At 44.3% G+C, this 18,617-nt stretch overlaps 1 protein-coding gene across 2 annotated transcripts in view; it reads right to left on the bottom strand.

The window, feature by feature from the left end:
* The window catches only part of LOC311239074 (abl interactor 1-like), a 147,059-nt gene that overhangs the window by 35,805 nt on the left and 92,637 nt on the right, over nucleotides 1-18,617 (bottom strand). For both annotated transcript variants that reach the window (XM_084327303.1, XM_084327302.1), the window contains exon 3: nucleotides 7,258-7,434. In XM_084327303.1, coding sequence (XP_084183429.1) covers nucleotides 7,258-7,434 — 177 coding nt within the window. The remainder of the gene's footprint in view (nucleotides 1-7,257; nucleotides 7,435-18,617) is intronic.

Genomic DNA, 18,617 nt, shown 5'->3' with positions numbered 1-18,617 from the left:
ACACACACACACACACACACACACACACACACACACACACACACACACACACACACACACACACACACATTTGGAAGAGAGCAAAAAGAGGAATGAAAAGAGAGGATGGAACCCTGGGAGGGAGAAAGAGAGAAGAAAGAATGAGGCGGAAAAGGGCTCAAAGATTATTTTCCCACAATTCACAGGGTTTGTGATGCTGTCAGCAGCATGTGGCCCATAGTCAGCCACTGACTTAGCAGAGAGAGCTTGTGTGTGTGTGTGTGTGTGTGTGTGTGTGTGTGTGTGTGTGTGTGTGTGTGTGTGTGTGTGTGTGTGTGTGTGTGTGTGTGTGTGTGTGTGTGTGATCTAGAGGGTTCCAGACTGCAACCATTTCTTGAGAGTGTGCAAGTAGAAACTTCACGTGGTCACATTCTCCAAAGTTGAGGACACAGAACGTTACGAAACAATCCATTTAGCTGTCCGCGTGTTCCAAAAATCTATAGGTGTCTATAGGTGATCATTTTTAAAAGCAAAAGGAAGGCGGCCGGGTAGCGCAGCGGACTAAGCGCCTGTCTACCACCACAGAGACAGTGGGATCGAATCCAGCTGTGGTGCCTCCGGCTTGGTCGACCATCCATACCGACACAATTGGCAGTGTCAGCAGGGGTGGGAAGCCGGCGAGGGTGGGTCCTGGTCGTTGTAAAACAGCGACTCCTACAGTTCGGTCGAGGCGCCTGCACAGCAAGGGAAGGATCTGGGAGAGGTAGTGTGATCCTTCCACACGTTACACTCCCCCAGTGAGAGTCCACGCTGCCAGGTGAAAAGAAGTGGGGATTGGCTACACATGTGTCGGAGGAAGCATGCGATAGTCTCCGCCCTCCCAGACCGACGGTAGGGGGCAGCGCACGCAACAACCAGGTAGGGGATTGGGAATTGGCATAACGACTAACATTGGGATGGGTAAAAAAAAAGAAAAAAAAGGAGAAAAAATTAAATAAACGAAAATAAAAGAAAAAGAAAAAAAGGCAAAAGGAGGAGAGAAAGGAGGAGGAAGGAGGGAGGGAGGGAGAGCCAATGAGCGGTTCAGACTCAGACGCCACCGACGATGAAAGTGCAGGCGGGGAGAGACCGACTGAGCTAGTGAAGAACAAAAAGTACTACTTTAACACTTTGAGTGCCGACGACGTGTTATGTCGGTATTTCATGCCCCCCGTTGAGTGCCGACGACGTGTATTGTCGTTTTATTTTTTTATTAGCGATCTGAATTGATATTTCATCAACCGAGTCTCCCGTTGGTACAGCAGCCCCTCTAGGAGCTCCGATGGGAAAATACCGCCCCCTATCGTCTATCCCTGTGTAACTGCAGGCCATTTGATTATACTGGTGGATGTGTGGTGGATCTGTGTGGGGGGAGCCTACTGGTTCCACTATGCTGGCGAGCCGTCTGATCAAGAGGGAAGTGATCGCGAGATGGAAATATATATGGAATATATATTTACAGCAGCCAATAATCAATCAATAAACGTGATCGATATTTGGAATGGCGATCAGGAATTGAAATAATCTTTTTGGAGAACATCTGATCTAAGGTAAGGAATCTATGTTACCAGTCTTGGGGTAATCGGAGCTGTCTTCACTGAGATAACAGCGTGTCCCGTATGTGTGTGTGTGTGTGTGATGTTGAGGAACTGAGGTAATCGATTTCTCAGCTCGCTTCTATAGCGTGCATAAGTACACATATACTATCAATAATCTAGCGTTTATTTGAAAACGATTCATAAATAGGCCGACAAATGACAACGTGTCTAGTGTATTCGAGAATATTCCAATAAATGCCGTTTATGAGGGAATCTTTCTATTTTCTGAAAATTTTCGAGAAAACGATAGCTTTTCGAAATGCTATAAAAAGGATATGAACCGATTAAAAAAACAATCCGTTTTGACAATGTTGACTGCAAAAATTAAACACATAATTTAAAACATAGATTATGCGTTTTTAACGCTAACATTGAAGTGGGTGGCGGCATTCAAGGGGGTAAAAAGGAAAACACAGCCGGCATTGAAAGCAGGGGCAAGGGCGGGGACATCGGAAAATGTCCCCTGCATGGTTTCAGATTGCAGTTATTGTCCCCCCCACGTTTTTACCGTCCAAAAACAATGTTACATGATAATAAACGGTGACGCGACGCGGCACTTGGACCACATGGAAACACGGCTGCTTGTTCCATCTCTGAAGACCTGAGCCATTGTCATGCAAAGACAGGCGAGGCACGCGCTAAGTACCGACCACAGCTGTCTTTGCATAACAACAGCCATGTCGTCAGGTGTGCTCAAATACCCCTCCCCTCAAAGTTTGGTGTGAAACTGTGAACGATGGTCTGTGTGATTGCCATGAAATGCAACAGCATTGCTTGGTGTCTGTGAAATATCTGTCTATGTCTGACCTTGTTGTATTTAAAAGCCTATGCTGTTGTTTTATACATTGTAGATAATAAATAGCGCGATCTCTCTCTCTCAACTCACCAAAATGGATTATTGTTCAACTGATTTTATTTTTATTTTTTTTATCTACGAAGGGGGGGTGTTTCTATAATACAATTCACTTATGACAAGCCGCGCGAGTCTCGGAACGTAGAGAGAGAGAGAGAGAGAGAGAGAGAGAGAGAGATAGAGAGAGAGAGAGAGAGAGAGAGAGAAAGAGAGATTCCGATCTCAGTCCTGGTCCTGGACAAGCCCTGGCTCCACGATGACCACCTCTTACAAGAGGCGCCACCGCCTGGGAAAATGCGTATTGCACACCTGGTATTAGAAAAAAATATTAGGTAGGGGCACCTCCCCCTACCCCTTCGACGTCACTGGCCACGCCCCCTAATATGTCCCCCGCACCCCTAGCAACAAAGTTACGCCATTGATTGAAAGTGTTAAACCACAATGGCTAACGTGTTGCAGTACGAGGGGAAAGCCATGCTGAGTGTGTATTGTAGGCAATGTGGACGTCCACCGCAGGCAACTCTGACCGTGTTACCGACCGGGTCGACACAGTTTAAACTCTGACCGCGTTACCGGGTCGACACAGTTTAAACTCTGACCGCGTTACCGGGTCGACACAGTTTAAACTCTGACCGCGTTACCGACCGGGTCGACACAGTTTAAACTCTGACCGCGTTACCGGGTCGACACAGTTTAAACTCTGACCGCGTTACCGACCGGGTCGACACAGTTTAAACTCTGACCGCGTTACCGGGTCGACACAGTTTAAACTCTGAGCGCGTTACCGACCGGGTCGACACAGTTTAAACTCTGACCGCGTTACCGGGTCGACACAGTTTAAACTCTGAGCGCGTTACCGGGTCAACACAGTTTAAACTCTGACCGCGTTACCGGGTCGACACAGTTTAAACTCTGACCGCGTTACCGGGTCAACACAGTTTAAACTCTGACCGCGTTACCGGGTCGACACAGTTTAAACTCTGACCGCGTTACCGGGTCGACACAGTTTAAACTCTGACCGCGTTACCGGGTCAACACAGTTTAAACTCTGACCGCGTTACCGGGTCAACACAGTTTAAACTCTGACCGCGTTACCGGGTCAACACACGTTAAGCTTGAAACTTGAAAGTTGCACATCAACAGTGAGAAACACAAAACCTGCAGGGACCGTAGCAAAGCATGACTCTAAACACAGAGTCCCTCCAGACGACTTTTCAGTGGTTAGATGAGAGCAATCGCTCAATGGAGGAGAATGACATGGTCATCAAGTTCAACAACACTGCCTATAACATAGCAGAAGAATAGCAGTTATCCATATTTAATGATAAATGTATCACTCTGTTGCTTGCGGAGTTTACATTACACATAGAAACAGCATGACTCGCGAGAGAAGTTGTCACACAGCTGTCAAACGCAGGGCTGAAGACTCTAGCTAGATTTAATAGCTTCTAGAATTGAAGGTCTGCTCTGCTCTGTGTCTATTATGAAATTACAATTGCGTGTCGACACGACCACTACGCAAAACCATTACTCGCACACTGTGCTCCTAAATGATTTTTCCAGTCCGCACATATCTATTTTTAGGGGCAAATGAGAGTGAAATAGTCACACTGTAGAGCCCTGTGTATGGCGCTTGCATGCGCCTCGCGGTGCACATTTCTCGCGCACAGTTGCGGTTTAATCCATCTCTATGATAAGACAAAACTAGACCTGTAATGATGAGCCCAAACAGCAGACATAAACGATGCTGCAGAATATCATGTGATACAGCTCACTATGATGGTTACATTTTGCAATGAATCCGCGGTTCAGGTACGCACCGAACCGCGGGGGGCGACCCGTATGAATCACGGATCTACTACAATCCATTATACTCCTAGTGTCTGTATCTACATGTTAAATCTCCACGTCTTCATGCTTCATTAACTAAAAGGCCAGTTTATTGATTGGCTAGATGTCTGGGCAGTAAGTAAGCAGGCAGACAGTGAGCTAGTTCACAGCAGAGGGCCAGGTGTGAACCGGTCTCTAAATACGTGTTTGCCTCTCAGGCAGAATTGATTTAGCCTGGGATTCAAGTGATATATATATATATATATATATATATATAAAAATAATGAGCTTAGCAATTAGTGGCGTCTGTAAAATCCATGCAGAAAGTCTCAGAAATCAATAGCTGAAGAGCGCCTCTATCAGCGAGGATGTAATATATTAGCATTGTGAGAGCTCTTAGGTCTACTGGCTGCTGTATTTAACTCACAGCAGCACGAGAGGCCAACCACAACTCCTTTGTTATACAAAGCAAAAGGGGAGCCTAATTTTGACAGGCTCAACATCCAGTTTGAAAGTCTGTGGTGGAGAACGTGGCGGTTTGCCGTCTACCGTCATCATGTAAACAAACAACACAGACATTATTTTGATACAGTGACTACAACACTCCTCAGGAGAACTCTGATGTTGACACTGTGACTACAACACTCCTCAGGAGAACTCTGATGTTGACACTGTGACTACAACACTCCTCAGGAGAACTCTGATGTTGACACTGTGACTACAACACAGGAGAACTCTGATGTTGACACTGTGACTACAACACTCCTCAGGAGAACTCTGATGTTGACACTGTGACTACAACACTCCTCAGGAGAACTCTTATGTTGACACAAAAGGCCTTCGACACTGTCAATCACTCCATTCTGATGGACAAGCTAAAAGCAATTGGTTTTGATAGTTTATCAGTGAGCTGGATGCAATCCTACCTGGAGGGGAGAGAACAGATGGTAGGTAAACGGTACTCTATCCCCCCCCCTCACAGTGAGCTGTGGTGTCCCACAAGGAAGCATACTAGGACCGCTACTCTTCCTAATTTATGCAAATGACATGTCGTCAGCCTGTGACTGCAACCTGTTCCTGTTTGCGGACGACTCAGCCCTGCTGGTCTCTGACAAGAACAAGTTGCAGGTTGAAAAAACCCTCAGCACAGAACTAGGCAAAATCTGCATATGGCTCGCTGATAACAAACTATCATTACACATGGGCAAAACAGAGTCCATTCTCTTCGGTTCAAATAACAAACTCAGCAAGACCGACGGCTTCTCAGTTACAGTGGGTGACAATATTGTCACAAGGAAAGACGAAATTACCTACCTGGGTTCCATCCTAGAGGCAAATCTTTCCTGTGACAAAATGGCATCCAATGTAATAAAAAAAGTCAACCAACGAACTCGATTCTTGTACCGGATCTCCTCTCTGGTAAACAAGAATACCCTGAAGACTCTGGCAGGAGCACTCATTCAAGGGTACTACGACTATGCGTGCACCTCATGGTACCAAAGCACCTCAAAGGCGCTTAAAACAAAATTACAAACATCACAAAACAAACTGGTCAGACTACTACTTGACCTGAACCCCAGAACCCACCTCACCCCTGCCCACTTTGACAACCTAGGATGGCTTAGAGTAGACAACAGAGTACAGCAACTTGCAATGGGCCTGGTCTACAAGATACACTATACGACTAAGGTACCCATGTACATGTCAAAATACTTCCCAAAGGTCAGTGAATACCACAACCACTACACCAGAGGAAGCTCAACAAATCATGTAAAACCCAGATTCGGCTCAAACAAGGGACTAAACACGTTTCGCAATTATGCCACAACAATGTGGAACGCCCTACCCAAAGCTGTAAAGGAATGTGAATCACTACCCACATTCAAAACCGCTCTTAAAGAGCACCTACGGGAGGCTGCAATTCGAAACTGGCCACCGTAAATGCCCAAAACCCCCACCACCTCCTAATAGACAGTCTCCTCCCCACCGCATGTATATATTCCCTCCCCGCCGTATGTATATTTCTATCCCACCCACCCACCCCCTCCTAATGTACAGTCCCCTCCCCATCATATGTATATACTCTGTCAGGATCTAGGGGTAACAGTACTGTATATTTGAATACCGTTTATGTCACAAATGTATCAGTACTAAATACCTATAAGTCCCTATGCCATAAATGTCATGTATGTTGTGTATGTCATAAATGTCTATATGAATTGAAAATGGGGGACCCTGATGGAAACAAGACAAACGTCTTTCTCAGGTCTGCATCCCCTTAACAATTGTATGTATTGAGCCGTACTGTATTGTACCCATTCTGCAATCTGTTAAATAAAGTTTTCATTCATTCATTCATTCACACTGTGACTACAACACTCCTCAGGAGAACTCTGATGTTGACACTGTGACTACAACACTCCTCAGGAGAACTCTTATGTTGATACAGTGACTACAACACTCCTCAGGAGAACTCTGATGTTGACACTGTGACTACAACACTCCTCAGGAGAACTCTTATGTTGACACTGTGACTACAACACTCCTCAGGAGAACTCTGATGTTGACACTGTGACTACAACACTCCTCAGGAGAACTCTGATGTTGACACTGTGACTACAACACTCCTCAGGAGAACTCTGATGTTGACACTGTGACTACAACACTCCTCAGGAGAACTCTGATGTTGACACTGTGACTACAACACTCCTCAGGAGAACTCTGATGTTGACACTGTGACTACAACACTCCTCAGGAGAACTCTGATGTTGACACTGTGACTACAACACTCCTCAGGAGAACTCTGATGTTGACACTGTGACTACAACACTCCTGTCAGGAGAACTCTGATGTTGACACTGTGACTACAACACTCCTCAGGAGAACTCTGATGTTGACACTGTGACTACAACACTCCTCAGGAGAACTCACAACCCTTCTCTTAAACGGGACTCTTACTTTGACACCATGTCCGACGTCGTCCAGCAGCGTGTAGTCGATGGGCTTCCTAATGTAGCGCACCGGCCGCTCCATGTTGCCGGGCGCGATGATCTTGTGGGTGCGTGAGGTGTTCTTATTGGTGGTCAGGATGCCGATCTCTCGCCGTGCTACCTTCTCCTTGTGAATGTCCACCGTCTGGAGGGAGGGGGGGAGGGAGAGAGAGAGAGAGAGAGAGGACATTTGTCAAGAAGGACCTGTGAGCTGTTTAAAATCAGTGTGTGTTGTTGCGTGAATGCTGCCGACTCAATTTGACTATTAAACCAGAATGGTACTCGGAGACGCAGCACGGTCCGCACTACAGCACACGCCGCCCTCGTAATAACCCTGCCCGGCCTCCAGTCATGAATATTTGAGAGAATTCAATTCAAAGTAGAGTGAAGAGTGGAGACTGTAATAGTGTACAGACCAAGCAGGCCTGGCTTGTGTTAACATCATTGTGTCTCCATCTTGCATCCCTCAGTCACAAATGTCGGTGGCTGTTAGGGATGGGCTATTTCGATATAAATAAATAACACAAGTATTGGACTATAGCTCAAGTCAAGTCAAGAGTTTTAATTGTCACGGCATACAAGTATACAATGAAATGCGGGTGGTCTTGCTGACGGGTAGTTCGGTTTAACTGATTAACCACATTTTGATAGGCCTTCAACTGCCCATCCCTAGTCATCATCTTGGTCCTTAGTACTGTAGACCACTGGTTCCCAACTGGTCTAGCCTCAGGACCCACATGTTCCCTTAGTCATTAAGTCGCGACCCAGATTTTTTAACCACTCTGATTTATTTCACAAAAGATTACGACTGCAACTAGGGCTAAAAACCCAATGAAAAGAAAGAGAAAAAAAAAATATATATATATGCTTCTTAGCAGACACTTTTATCCATAGCAACGTACAGTACAGTACATGAGTGCATAGATTTTCAGTATATGTAGTCCCATGGGATAGAACCCACAACCTCAGCATTGTTGCCATGCTTTACCAAGTGAGCTACAGAGAACTACAGAAGGCAGATTTATCTTGAATTGCAGGCATATATGCTTTTTAAACAAGTTTAAACTGGTGATGCTCATCATGATTCAAGAATCTAAATTGAACTGTATGAAATATGAAATAAAAAGGCAGACTTTTATTGTATTAAATAAAAAGGCAGACGTATCTTGAATTACAGGCATATATGCCCTTTAAACTAGTTTAAACTGGTGATGCTCATCAAGTTTCAAGAATCTAAATGGAACTGTAGCTGATATTACCCTATCAGGGGATACTGAACAACACAACACACATCATGCTTCCATGTGCTAGCACTTCACTGCACACAACACACTGGGGTTTTGGTCCCTCTGTTTTGTCCTCAATGTAAGAAAACCCATATTTAATGTAGTCGGTGTCGTATTTGCACTACCACACTACAGGCGGTTAACCATTTTTAACGAACACCGTTAGCACTGTGTTGAGAGGCTCTCCTACTGTGTTGTGTATCCTGTATTGTATCATGTAATTGTTTCTTTCATGTTTGTATGTATATTTGTATTCGCTCTGGTGGCAAACACATGTTTCCCTTTAAGAAATAAACCATACCAAACCATCTGTAGTGTGGCAGTGAAAGGGTTAATACAAATGTTCTAAATGTACCAAAGTTTATTTCCTGTTGCAGCGTTAGCTAATATCAACAGCTGACGGGGAAATAAACTTGGGTCCAAGCCGTTCCCCTAGTGACGCAATTCCACTGAAACGGTCGACATACAACAATCAATAAAACGTTTGACCTCAATAGCGGTTTTAACATTTAATTGTCTCGTCCTCCTAAAATCCTGAGTGTTTTCAGATCGGTGAGGATCACATACAGTACGCCGCTGTGGAATGAGATCCATGTTGCTCACTGTGCTGCAATGATAACATCAGAGTGAGGAGAAACCAGCATCTGCCACCTTCAATAGGATTTGCATACACACTGAAATGGTATCCAACCTCTGTGACCTGACCGGTCCTGCACAGATATGTCGGCTATTGAACACACAGATGGATCAGATGAAGTAATGACCTAACAGTTTAGTGGGTGACGGGATATGAATTTGGACCCGTTTGCACACATTTGCTTTTATTTGAAAGTTAATATGGAAGAGGAACATTTCTAAAGGGTAAAACCAAACAATTATCACAATGATACAGGAACAGTCAGTAAGACCTATTGCCGTTTCCTGTGTTTTGCATTGTTTAGAGAAAATGTGAAATATGTGCCTTTTCTACAGTTCAGCTGTGACGCCTCCCTCTTGAAACGAGCCATTCAGGATTTGCATCTTCAATCGACATAGTTAGTACGGTACGGTAACGGTTGGTACAGTAGAAAAAAATAGGAGATATTAATGTTGTGGCTCGACGTTGTGCACTGAAATTACAACTACCTGCGACTGCATTGGGCTGCATCACTTTCGCTATAAATAACAACATTAAGGTTTTGATTATGATTTTGCCCCGTCGATATCTAAATGCAGAGGTTGTTTTGTGTAACGCCGCTGCTAGTAACAGACTGTTATCAAGATTTAACGTTACATGTATTGACTCTCGCACATGCCTTGCGGTGCGCAACACTCCGTTGCTGTTTAATCCATCTCTATCGTAGACTAAACTAAATCTGCATGCGCCCAAACAGCAGACTTGCCGGTAGCCTTATAGCCATTTCTGAGGGACAGTTGTGACGGCTCCTCCTTCCGTGGACATAATAATATTATTTCAGTTCCAGGTAGTTATGAGCTACTCTCAAAACCACCACTCTCTGTCCTCCTGGCCCTATACCCCGGGGAGCATTTGACGGAGCCCGCCCTCCTCTTTCCCCCAGCCAGATTACATTAAACTGCCAGTGACCTCCATCGCCTCTCCAATTACACTCATCCGCATTGATATGACAGCACCTCACAGCAGGCTCCTCCACAAGATACATCACTCAGGAGAAACTTATGAATGATAGATGACAAAAGGAGGAAGAGAAAGAGGCGTGGATGCAAGGAGGTGAGGAGGGAGGATGGGCGCGTGTATCTCTGAGCAATGAGGTCACACACTTCAGGGGAGAGAGGAGCATGTTTGTGTGCAGGCCAGGGGTGTGTGTGAGTGAGTGAGTGAGTGAGTGAGTGAGTGAGTGAGTGAGTGAGTGAGTGAGTGAGTGAGTGAGTGAGTGAGTGAGTGAGTGAGTGAGTGAGTGAGTGAGTGAGTGAGTGAGTGAGTGAGTGAGTGAGTGAGTGAGTGAGTGAGTGAGTGAGTGAGTGAGTGAGTGAGTGAGTGAGCGAGTGAGTGAGTGAGCGAGTGAGTGAGCGAGCGAGTGAGTGAGCGAGCGAGTGAGCGAGCGAGTGAGTGAGTGAGTGAGTGAGTGTGCATTTGTGTATGACTGGTCATGTGTGTGATTCAGTGATATTCTAGTGTGCATGTGAGATGTGATTGATGCCGTGATTGACGCTATTCTACTCTTCTAGTGTACGTGTGTGACTCAGAATGTTCCTGAACACTGACATTATGGAGAGGAGAGTACCAAAACTCAATGGAATAGTTGTGTGTGTGTGTGTGTATGTGTGCGTGTGTTAGGGCTGAGCGATTAATCGATATTTCGAATGAATGATTTAGGACGATTTTCAAAAAAAAAAAAATTCAGTGTCACTTGTTAATTTAACACTTTGACTGCCGGAAAACGCTTAAAAGCGTCATTCCCGGCCATGCTCAAGTGGCCGGAGGACGCTTTACAGCGTCCTTATATCAATATTTCAAAAATCTGCGATCGGATTCATATTTCCCCTCCGCTGGCCTGAGATCCACCAGGAGGACCCACTGAGCTCTCTGGCGGTTCAGGAGCGCCATCTGGTGGCCGATCGGCACAATCGCCAAACAGGAAGTGCTATGGAGGTTGTGCTGGTCGGCCGTATTACTTCCGGGCACTCTGTTTGGCTACCGGGACTCGATCTCGACACAATACATAGCGATCGATTGCCAATAACTCGATAAACAACATGATTTGGACATATATACTATTATACAAGGTGGAAATGGACCCGATATTTCTACATACCATAATAGGTAAATGACTGTTCCACGCTCATCGCCCAACGGCGCAAGGAGGATACGGTAAGATTCAGCGTTATTTTTGATCGTATTCCATATAAACTGTTATGATGAACATATCACCCACACTAGATGAATGATATAACGCTGCCCACGGAATTATAAACGATCCCCCGCCCATCCGGTCATCATCAGATCATACGTAGATCATTCTAGAAGTACGTCCAATTGAAATTTTTTATATCGCCCCGATTGCCATCAAACTGTATTTCATCATCAATATAATGCATTTGGGGCTATATATCACGTTCTGGAGAAAGCTGCAGAAAGAGATGAAAACATACTTATACATTAGACCATACTTTACTATGAATATGTGAATGAAAAAGTTTAACGTTGCTACACAATGAACAATACATATAGGACTTTGAATGGGCCCTAATAATGGCAATGTAGCAATAGAATTTAAAAAGTTATAGCCCTGCAAAGAAGGGGAATTTCTCCATAGACAAATAGCGCTGGCAATCCACAGTCATTTTCCGGATTACATATCTCTTGTTGTGGAATTAACACAACATTATGCATACTTTTGACAATAAATAAAATCAGAATTTGTTCTTACTTGCTTGCCTGGGTAAATAAACGTTATAGAAATGTAAAATTTGTTTTTAAATGTTTTTAACCGATACCGATATTTTCCGATATCACATTTTAATGCCAATATCGGCCGGTAATATCAGTAGGCCGATAATATCAGACATCCCTAAATATATATATATATATATATATATATATATATATATATATATATATATATATATATATATATATATATATATATATATAAATCTTTTTTTTTTAAGTGAAGATTGGTGAAAGTTAGGTTTGCATTTCAATCCCAATAGGGACATTCATCTTGGTTTGATCATTTTTGTGTGTCAAATAAAATAATAATAAAAAAAAATTTGCTCTCAAGAGAAAAAAAACGATTAAAATTGTAAATCGGATTAAAAGAAATATATTATCTGTGATTTTATTTTTAGGCCATATCGCCCAGCCATAGCGTGTGTGTGTTTGTTCATGCGTTTGTCCAGCGATGAGGTCACACTTCAATCACCGTCCGGCCCACTGAATCAGTCAACCTCTCCAACCCCACTCCTCTAAGCCATTCTCTAGCTCTGGAGCACTGAAGAGACGAGGGAACAAGAGAGAGACAGAGGCTTCCTTTTCTCTCCTCCTTGCTGTGTTTTGAAGTAGCCCTGGGTCGCTGCCTCTGCCCGTCTGCCACACAAACCTCTCTTGTGTTCAGCACACGTTGTGTGTGTGACTGTGTGTGTGTGTGTGTATGTGTAAGTGTATGTGTATGTGTATGTGTACAAGGTATAAATAGAGAACATGCCCTCCACTCTTTATTTTTAGGAGAGGAAACTAAACAGTCACGCCCAGTCCCTTTAGCTGGGAACTTAACGAAGAAGAACCGCCTATTTCCTGTAAGAGATAGGCCCCCACAGGGCTACAGTACAGATTGGAGAGAGAGAGAGAGAGAGAGAGAGAGAGAGAGAGAGAGAGAGAGAGAGAGAGAGAGCGAGAGGGGCTAATCATGTTAAAAGAGAAGAGGAACGGGAGGAAATAGTAGAGGCGGTGACGTGATAGAAAGGTATCATTGGTCAGATAGAAGCGATAGATAATTGTGCACCGGGGTGGGGGGGACGCCTGTAGCTGTTCCGCAACCGTTCCTACTTCCGGGGTAGGCCTGATTGGCCCCGACAGGCACGTGACCCGCCGCGGCCACGCCCCGCGGCAGCCCCAGGAGCAAGCGCGCTACTGCTGGAGTTCGCTTCGCCTTTCACATCGCTGCCGTTGGCGAAAGCAGACAAATGAATGACTAATTCGGTCAGAAATAACGTAACTAATAACGTTAGTAAGCACTGCTTATATGCTTATTATGTCTGCGGGGTACAGTAAACGTTTCTCCCGGTACATTCTGAAGAGCACACCGCTGTATGTTGGAGAACCAGCGGTCTTCCTCACTCGAGTGAGACTAAAGCCGTGCACAGCTCAGCCCTGTGAGACGCTTATGTCTGCAGGGTACAGTAAACGTTTCTCCCGGTACATTCTGAAGAGCACACCGCTGTATGTTGGAGAACCAGCGGTCTTCCTCACTCGAGTGAGACTAAAGCCGTGCACAGCTCAGCCCTGTGAGACGCTTATGTCTGCGGGGTACAGTAAACGTTTCTCCCGGTACATTCTGAAGAGCACACCGCTGTATGTTGGAGAACCAGCGGTCTTCCTCACTCGAGTGAGACTAAAGCCGTGCACTGCACAGTCTCTAACAGTGTAACAGTAAGAAGCATTTTGGATAAAAGTATTCTGTACTTCTGTATGACAACAATGTATGCCTTTCAAATGTTAAATGATTAAATGATACACAGCGAAATCTACGCTCTCGCCTTTCATCCTGCTTTCGCCAACGGCAGCGATGTGAAAGGCGAAGCGAACTCCAGCAGTAGCGCGCTTGCTCCTGGGGCTGCCGCGGGGCGTGGCCGCGGCGGGTCACGTGCCTGTCGGGGCCAATCAGGCCTACCCCGGAAGTAGGAACGGTTGCGGAACAGCTACAGGCGGGGGGGACATCCTGGATATGGCTCAACTTTACTACACTCTACACTCCCATCTAAATAAAATTACCCCAAAATGAAAAAGACCCATGCTTAAACACTGAGGGTAATGTTTGGTGCAAACTCCTCCTCTCTCCCTCTCCATCCGTCTCTCTTTCTTGGCTATTCTCTTTAGAGTAATAAACATCTGTCCAACATTTCAACTCTGGTATCTGTCTAGGAACAGATGGCAGATCAGCTGTAAGGTCAATGTGTTGACTGGCTAAAGCATCCGCCCGGGAAATCTCTGCCAGGGCAAACGGTAGCCGGTGTAGTAATTCCCTCCCATGCTGCATCTATCCTGCGTTTTGAGATTGGGGGGGGGAGGGGGGGGACTGTCCCGGAGTCTGCTAGTCCGGGCCATGAGACCGTTTGTGGTTGGGGTGACCTTAACACTTTGAGTGCCAACGACGAGATTTATCGTTAGTTCATGCCAACCGTTGAGTGCCAGAGACGAGAGATCTCATTTTTGATCGTTTTTATTTTTTTATTTATTAGCGATTTCCATACATATTTCATCAATCTAGCCTCACGTTACCACTGGAACTCTCTCTGAGCTGCATTGGGAAAATACCGCCCCCTATCGTCTCTCCGGATGGTACTGCACCCCTTTGGATTGGAATGAAACACATGGAGAAAAAAAAATCCTGCTTCCACATTTTACTTGTCAGGCAAGTAACCCGAGCCGATCGGACTCATTATGGACCACCAGAACAGCGGATAATGTGTGTTTCCAGTACCCAGCGTTGGATCAATAAACGCGATCGATATTTGGAATGGCGATCAGGAATTGGAATAATCTTTTTGGAGAACATCTGATCTGAGGTAAGGAATCTATTTTACCAGGCTTGGGATAATCAGAGCTTTTTTCACAGATATATCAACGTGGGCCCTATGTGTGTGTGTGTGTGCTGATCAGGAAATGAGATAATCGATTTTTCAGCCCGCTTCCCTCGCGTGCATAAGTACACATATACTATCGATAATCTAGCGTTTATTTGAAAACGATTCATAAATAGGCCGAAAAATGACAACGTTTTTGCGTATTCCAGTATATTCCAGTAAAGGGCGATTATCACAGAATCTCCTGAAATTTTCTGAAACTTTCAAGAAACGAGCGTTTTTCAAAATGGTATCAAACGGAAATTAAACGATTAAAAAACAATCCGTTTCGACAATGTTGACTGCAAACAAGTCATTGATAAGCCATATTATACACATAGCCATGCGTTCGCAAATATGAGAGCTCTATCATTGAAGTGGGTGTTGGCACGCAACAGGGTTCCGGGGCACCGGACCCTTGGCACTGAAAGTGTTAATACAGGGTTCCACTTCCCAAAGACATTGCAAAATGAAATTCAAGGACCTTTAAGTACTTTTCCAAGCACTACAATTCACTTTTAAATGCAGTTTTTAAAGCATATTCTTGGCCTGCTTGCCAGCTAGAGCAGTGGTTCCCAAACTGTGGAGCGCCCTCTAGGTGGTGCGTGACATGAAAAGGCTAATGGTGGTAAAAAATAAATAAAAAATTATTAAAACATTTTTTACAATAAAATTTCATAAAAATCTTAGTCAAACCTTTAGTATTATGGATATTAAACATGCTGGCAGAGTACATGCATCCATGTTGTCGTGAACATTTGAATTAAATAAAAAAAATTCCCTATCCATAGTCGCCGTGGGAAGAGATAAAAAAAAAATTAAAAAAAAAAAAAAAAAAAATCCGAACAGAAACCCATTGGGCGGTTTGTCAGCTAGGTCGGGAGGTGACAGGGGGTGCACGGCCAAACAAGTTTGGGAACCGCTGAGCTAGAGCATCACGCGAAGAAATGAGGAAAAGCAGTTGGAGCGCGCAAGACAGTGACTCGTCAGATTTTTATTAAAACAGAACAAAAACAAATGATTTCTTGATTCAGAACAATTTGATCATCGATGAACAAAACATTCAATGTGAATAGTTTATTTTAATTTCAAGGACTTTTCCTCTTAACACTTTTAGTGCCAGGCCGTGTTTTCCTTTTTACCCCGTTGATGCCACGGTCCACGGCCCATGTAACGTTAATATTGCCTAATCTATGTTTTAAATTATGCTATGTGTCTAATCTGCCCATCGCTTATCAAAGAATCATTTTCCAGTCAACATTGGCAAAGCAGATTGTGTTTTTATCGCTTCATTTCCTTTTTATAGCATTTTGAAAACCACTCTGTTTCAAAGAAAAAACAACACATTCCCTGATAATCGCCTTTTACTGGAATATTCCAGAACGTTATCATTTGTCGGTCTATTTATGAATAGTTTTCAAATAAACGCTAGATGGTCGATAGTATATGTGTGCGCACGCACGCTCGTGCCGTGCGCTGATAATCGCTGCTATTATTTCCTCATGGCTTTTACAGTGAAACAGCCATATCACATATAGTGGAAACGCTTATATCTCCTCGAAAACGAGACTGATTATCCTAACACTGATAACATAGATTCCTTACCTGACATCAGATGGTATCCAAATGGTATATTCCAATTCCTGATCACCATTCGAAAAAATCGATAAGTATATTGATCCAACGTGTGTACAGTATAACCCATGCTCGCCGCGGCTCAGAGGCTCCAGAATGAACTCTGGTAACTCCGGCTGCATCAGTGGACTGGAAAATGTGTACTGGAATATTTTTTTCCCCCATCCATTTTCATTGAGTCCATTCCAAAAGGGTGATTTACCATCTGGGAGACGATAGGGGGCGCTTTTTTCACATCTGATCGCCGGCGGCCCCTGGATCTCCAACGGTAGGCTCGCGTGATGCAATATGATTTCAGATCGCTAATAAAAAAATAAATCCAGAGAAAAGCCGTGACGTGGCTTTCAACGTCACAATCGTAAACCCGAGATTAGCCGTGAGTGGCGCTCAAAGTGTTAACATGCAACGGCACACATGTTTTCTTTATTGCATCAGAAACTTCAGAATGTCATCTTTCAAAAGAGACCAGGCTCATGCATGTGCTATAAGTATAAAGTATAGTATTTTGGTTTGCAAGAAAAGTATGCAGTCCTCAAAAACAAAAACTAAAATGACCACTTTTGGGGGCGATTGTTAAGAGGTTTAAGCACCTTGTAAAAAAAATTGCTGTTTTCAAGGAATTCCAGGCCTTAACATTTTTTTTAATCAAGCACTTGAAGCAATTCAAGGACCTTGTGCGAACCCTGTTAATAATCATGCAGGCTTTGCAGACACACTGTCTGTTGCATATATCCTGGATGGAGGGGAGCTCACAACCACAGATGTTCGGGCTGTTCCTCACAACCACAGATGTTCTGGGCTGTTCCTCACAACCACAGATGTTCTGGGCTGTTCACATGACCCTCTGTAGCAGTTTCCATACCCCTCTGTAGCAGTTTCCATACCAGGCAGTGATGCACCCAGACAGGCAATGGATCGGATTGGAACTCTGCATCCGACGATACTTAACGTTTAAAACTTGGAATCCCTCGTGAGGAAGTGGTATTGGTGCATCCCTGCTAGCCATGTTGGAAGAGACAACATGTTTATAAAACAATGGTTGTCACGTATTGATATGAGAAGATATATCCACAAAAATGCAATAAATTGGTGTCGTATTACTGTATCTTATAAAAGGATCACAGTGGACCAGTAAAATGCTTTTCAAACATTTGACCTTCTCTAGCACTGCACAGAAATTAAGCATTATCTTTTGAAAGAGGCGACCGATGGTTACAGGCAGCCATTTTGGAAGGGAGATAACTAAAGATTCCATGCAAGGCCTCTATCCTTACCTGCAGACATCATTCATCCAATCTCTACTACAGTTGGCAAATTGCTTCACTGGCAAGATGAGAGTTTGAATTCATTTACATTGAGACTTCTAGGTGTTTCAGCAAACTCCTGCAACGGGCCCAATGAGACTGAACCCATGCTAATCCAGAAAGACAGGTAGCTAGCATTAACATATCTACTGGGAGTTCGGACGGAATCCTCACACGGCAATGGATTCTGATATGTCAGTATCACCGCTTGTTATCCATACACAGATATGACTCTAGGTCTATCTCTGACTTGAGAGGATCTGACCGATCGAAACTGAGCTCCGATCCCTCGACGAGAGGGCGGGGTAGAAACAAGTGGGTCATCATCGTACCAGCGGATGACAACTGTGGAAAAGATGGACGGATGAATCAGAGGGGAAATGAATGCCTGACGCCTAATGAGTCAAAGAGAGGAAAGAGAAAGGGAAGAGTGAAGAGAGTGAGTCATGGATACATGCTGTAGCCTAATCCTTTGTGTTGAAGTAGGACCAGAATGAACCACTTCCCTTTTATATACAATAACCCCACAGGCTTCATTACATTGTTAAAACTGCATTACCATTCTGTCAAGTGGCAAAGTAGTCGCACACAGCTTGCCTTGTGTAAGTGCAAGAGCACAGGGATTATTCTAGACTCATCTAGGGTTGGAGTATGACTGCCATTTCCAAACCATCTCTGTTAAAAGCTGCTGTAGGCAATTATGGAGAAATTAGTGCGTTTACCTGCCCAGCAGAAATAGAGCAAGCTCTGCATCACTTTCCAAGCCTATGCACGTGCAACTAAGGTTTTCCAATTCCACA

The sequence above is a fragment of the Notolepis coatsorum genome, assembly GCF_963971535.1.
Source record: "Notolepis coatsorum genome assembly, chromosome: 13".
Lineage (NCBI taxonomy): Eukaryota > Metazoa > Chordata > Actinopteri > Aulopiformes > Paralepididae > Notolepis > Notolepis coatsorum.
The sequence above is the reverse complement of the archived record's forward strand: the minus strand, read 5'-3'. Positions and strand labels throughout refer to the sequence as shown.